Here is a 4727-nt window from a genome sequence, read left to right on the forward strand (position 1 = left end):
CCCCCCCCCCAGCTCAGGCTGCTCCTCCCCCCCCCACATTCCTGTCACTGGCTGCAGCCACGGAGGGGGTGGAAACAGCCCGATTTCCATAACCCGCAGCTACTTTCCCCCTTCAGTTTTTGGAGGGGAAAAGTGGGGGTTATGGTCCGTAAAATACGGTACTTTTTTGTGCTTCTGGGGGGGGGCAGCTGCCCCTCCACCCCTCACTGGGTACGCCCATGCAACTTACAATCACAAAATAGGTGATGGAAACTGCCGCTTTGGGCCAATGACTCCCAGAACAGGACATGTAAATGGAGAGGTGAAAGGTATGCTGGTTCATACTGCAAAAACTCCCTAACAGAGGGTGGGTGGGTGTTTGTGGCCAGGACTGTCCAATGCGTGTTCCTCCGATGGCTTCAGGAGTCATTGCCTCTTCCTTGCAGGTGAGGGGAGCGCTTTGCAAGCGTCTGCGCAAGTCACCTGCAGCTCAGGTAAGCAAGGTCCCAGCTGGCCTCCACTTCCCTGCCTTCGCTGGGAATGAACTGCCACCTCCCCTTTTGCCTGGTGTCCAGGCTTGGAGGCTGTGGATCTTTTGCTGGTGCCCTGCTCTTCAGCCTCCTGTTTATACAGGATCCGCTCACCTGCCACTTGCAGCCACCTCTCCCTCTGGAGAAGCCTCGAGGGCTTCTTCTCACCACAACCCTTTTCTACAGCTTTTCCAGAGGCTCAGCTCCATCAAAAACCTTGCCAGCACGCTTCTTCACGCAGTTCATAAACTGTGGGACTCCATCCTGCAGGAGACAGGGACGGCCACCACCTTGGATGGCTTGAAAAGGGGATGCGACAAATCCGTGGAGGAGGAGGAGAGGGCTATCGATGGCTACTAGCCAGGATGGCTCTGCTCTGCCTCCACAATCAGAGGCAGCGATGCTTCTGAATCCCAGGTGCTGGAAGCCACAGAAAGGGAGAGTGATGCTCTTGTGCTCGGATCCTGCTTGCAGGCTTCCCACGGGCATATGGCCAGCCAACAGGATGCTGGACTAGATGGGCCATTGGCCGGATCATAGAATTATAGAGTTGGAAGAGACCACAAGGGCCATCCAGTCCAACCCCCTGCCAAGCAGGAAACACCATCAAAGCATTCTTGACATATGCCTCTCAAGCCTCTGCTTAAAGACCTCCAAAGAAGGAGACTCCACCACACTCCTTGGCAGCAAATTCCACTGTCGAACAGCTCTTACTGTCAGGAAGTTCTTCCTAATGTTTAGGTGGAATCTTCTTTCTTGCAGTTTGAATCCATTGCTCCGTGTCCGCTTCTCTGGAGCAGCAGAAAACAACCTTTCTCCCTCCTCCATATGACATCCTTTCATATATTTGAACATGGCCATCATATCACCCCTTAACCTTCTCTTCTCCAGACTAAACATACCCAGCTCCCTAAGCCGTTCCTCATAAGGCATCGTTTCCAGGCCTTTGACCATTTTGGTTGCCCTCTTCTGGACACATTCCAGCTTGTCAGTATCCTTCTTGAACTGTGGTGCCCAGAACTGGACACAGTATTCCAGGTGAGGTCTGACCAGAGCAGAATACAGTGGTACTATTACTTCCCTTGTATACTCCTATTGATGCAGCCCAGAATTGCATTGGCTTTTTTAGCTGCTGCATCACACTGCTGACTCATGTCAAGTTTGTGGTCTACCAGGACTCCTAGATCCTTTTCACATGTACTGCTCTCAAGTCAGGTGTCTCCCATCCTGTATTTGTGCCTTTCATTTTTTTTTTGCCCAAGTATTTCTCCTTGTTAAAAATCATATTGTTTGCTTTGGCCCAGTTGTCTAATCTGTTAAGGTCATTTTGAAGTGTGATCCTGTCCTCTGGGGTATTAGCCACCCCTCCCAATTTGGTGTCGTCAGCAAACTTGCTCAGGATGCCCTCAAGCCCATCGTCCAAGTCATTGATAAAGATGTTGAATAAGATGTAGCAGACTCTTCCTATGCTCTTACAGAACCTCCAAGTCCGTCTTAGTTTCTTACGAGTATTTGGCCACTGTGAGAAGAGGATGCTCGACTAGATGGCCCGAGCCATCAGGTTCTTCGGCTGTCCTCCTTGCTGCTGGGCGAAGCACCTTCTCTCACCCCTGGGCTTTGGGGGGCAGGGGAAGACAGTGGAGCCAAGGCAGGGGCTCCCCACTGCTTCCTGGGGTGCTGCCAGGTGGAATCCAGGGACAACAGTAAAATGGTAGGGCTGGTTTACTCACCCTCCTGTCTCTCCCCATTGGGTCCACAGACCAAGAGCGAAACGCTGGACTCCAAACTCAGCAACTGAGAGGCTGGAAGTTGCACAGGTGAGCAAGCAGGGGGGTGGGGGTCTCCTCCGGCCAACCGAATTGTTAAGAGTAGCCGATTCCATGTCATTAGGAACAACTTTTCAGGGGGGTATGTGGGCAGGCAAGGCCTGCAGAGCCAGCCCAGTTTGAGAACCCTACCCTTCTTTGAAGCTCACAGCAGCCAAGAATGTTTCACAGCACAATTCAAAGTGTTGATGCTGACTTTGAAAGCCCTAAACGGCCTCGGTCCAGTATACCGGAAGGAGCGTCTCCACCCCCATTGTTCAGCCCGGACACCAGGGACCACCTCCAAGGGCCTTCTGACGGTTCCCTCCTTGCAAGATGCCAAGTGACAGGGAACCAGGCAGAGGGCCTTCTCGGTGGTGGCGCCGGCCCTGTGGAACGCCCTCCCACCAGATGTCAAAGAAATAAACAACTCTATGACATTTAGAAGACATCTGAGGGCAGCCCTGTTTAGGGAAGTTTTTTAATGACTTGATGTTTTAATGTACTTTTAACCTCCTGTTGGAAACCCAGCCAGATGGGAGGGGTAGAAAATAATATATTATTATAAAGGGGTGCAGCGACAGAGCTCAACTCCCCTCAAGGCGCTTGACTGGTAAAAGGTGCAGAGCGATTCTGCTCTGCCTGGAAGTCAGCTGGGCAAAGGAAGAGGGCTAAGCTCTCTCAACGCAGAGATGATCACACCCTGAGAAGCAGAGGGTGCTCCTCTCCTTTCTATGACCACCTGGGGTTGGCAACCATCATTAGACACTGAGAGCCAGGGTGGTGTTGTGGATAGAGAGGCAGACTAGGGCTTGGGAGACCCACCTCACAGGGTCGTTGTGTATGCCATCTTCAGTTCCTTGGAGGAAAAGAAAGGGATATCAAAGCAGTGACTCTCCTACACATCTCCCTTGCAAATCTCAAATCTATTGAGTCGTCCCTCAAGTCTGGGGGCCCAGTACAAAGCCCCCCCTTTTTGGATTGTAAACAAGATGCCTGGCTTTGGGTGTAGGGTTGGAAGTTAAGAGAGCAAAGCTGGCTTTGAAGACAGAAGAGGGCTGTGTATTGTGTGTTTTTTTAAAGTAAAAAACAAATTCTTGCCATTCTTCCAGCCCCACAGCTTTTGGCAGTAGAAAATGGCTCTCGGCTTGCCACTCCCCCCCCCCGTCAAAAACATATTGCAGCTTTGGGAAACCAGGAGCAAAAGTTCCTTTTATGAAATGTGGGAAACCAGGAGCACCAAGCCCAGCAGTGGGACTTCAGAAGGACAACACAAGAACCGGCCTTTTCTGCAGTTTGTGGAATGCTCTGCCCTGGGAGGCCCACCTGGCACCTTCATGTGCCAGGTGAAAATGTTCCCTTTCAACCAGGCCTTTGGCTGACTATCCTCCTATATCCTTTGAAATGTGTTTTGTGCATGGAGGGGCAGTTATCAAGTTTTTTCCCCCTTATATATTTTGTGTTTTTATCTTGCATTTTTATGGTGTCGACCTGATATCTATGGATGAAGGCAGTATATAAATTTAACAACTTTATAAAGAGCAAGCTGGTGTTAAAACAGCTGCTTTATAGTGGTTAGCATGTGGGGCTTGGGCCTGGGAGGCCAGGGCTCAAATCCCCACTCGGCTGTGAAGCTCACGGGGTGACCTTGGGCTGGTCACTGCCTACCTCGCAGGGTTGTTGTGGGGATTAAATTAGGAGGGGGGAACCTGCCATGTGTGCCACCTTCAGCTCCTTGAAGAAAAAATGGGGATAGAAATGTAATGAATGAATAAATGAATGAATAACACTGTAAGCGCTTGCAAGAATTAAATGATGGTAGAAGAATAGCTGAACCCCTATGGATGGAATGGTTGGGTATAATAATGGCTGAAGCAAACAGATTTCCCCCCCCAATGAGCCAATATCTGTTAGGTTTTTCCTTTAAGACTGATGTGGTCAATGGTGCTACACAGAGATGTGTGTTTGTAACCTTGATCTGAATATTAACACACCTGTGAGCTTTTGCTAATTTGAATAATTGAAGGTAGAGTTTGCTTACTGTCATGTGATTGGGTAATTGACTATTTTGAATTCCGTATTTAAGCTACCCAAATGGTTCATGGGTGGTGGTGGTGGTGATGTATTGTGAAATGAGAGGAATGGAGTAGAGGAGTGTGGTGTATATAATTGTAAATAAAAGCAAGCAAAGATACTGAAGATGACTTTGTTATTTTGTCGACCCTGCCGCTGTTGCCACTCGGTTGGTGCGTATTTTGCCCAGCAATATCATCCCTGTAGGAGCCAAGAAACCTGAGTATTGATGAATCCCCATTGTAATATTGGTAGTGGGGGGGGGGGTCTGCTGCAGGCTGCCTGCCCCCTCAAGGACTGTGGAAATCACTGGAGAGAATAGACCCACACTCGCCATCCG

At 49.9% G+C, this 4727-nt stretch overlaps 1 protein-coding gene across 1 annotated transcript in view; it reads left to right on the forward strand.

Moving 5' to 3' along the window:
- The window catches only part of ADGRF3 (adhesion G protein-coupled receptor F3), a 31555-nt gene extending 27042 nt beyond the window's left edge, over window positions 1-4513 (forward strand). The window contains exons 12-14 of the mRNA XM_060273215.2: window positions 426-473; window positions 2269-2326; window positions 3427-4513. Coding sequence (XP_060129198.2) covers window positions 426-473; window positions 2269-2307 — 87 coding nt within the window. The 3' untranslated portion in view covers window positions 2308-2326; window positions 3427-4513. The remainder of the gene's footprint in view (window positions 1-425; window positions 474-2268; window positions 2327-3426) is intronic.
- The last annotated feature ends 214 nt before the right edge of the window (window positions 4514-4727 follow it).

This window comes from Zootoca vivipara, chromosome 3 (genome assembly GCF_965207765.1).
Source record: "Zootoca vivipara chromosome 3, rZooViv2.hap1.1, whole genome shotgun sequence".
In the NCBI taxonomy this organism is placed as follows: domain Eukaryota; kingdom Metazoa; phylum Chordata; class Lepidosauria; order Squamata; family Lacertidae; genus Zootoca; species Zootoca vivipara.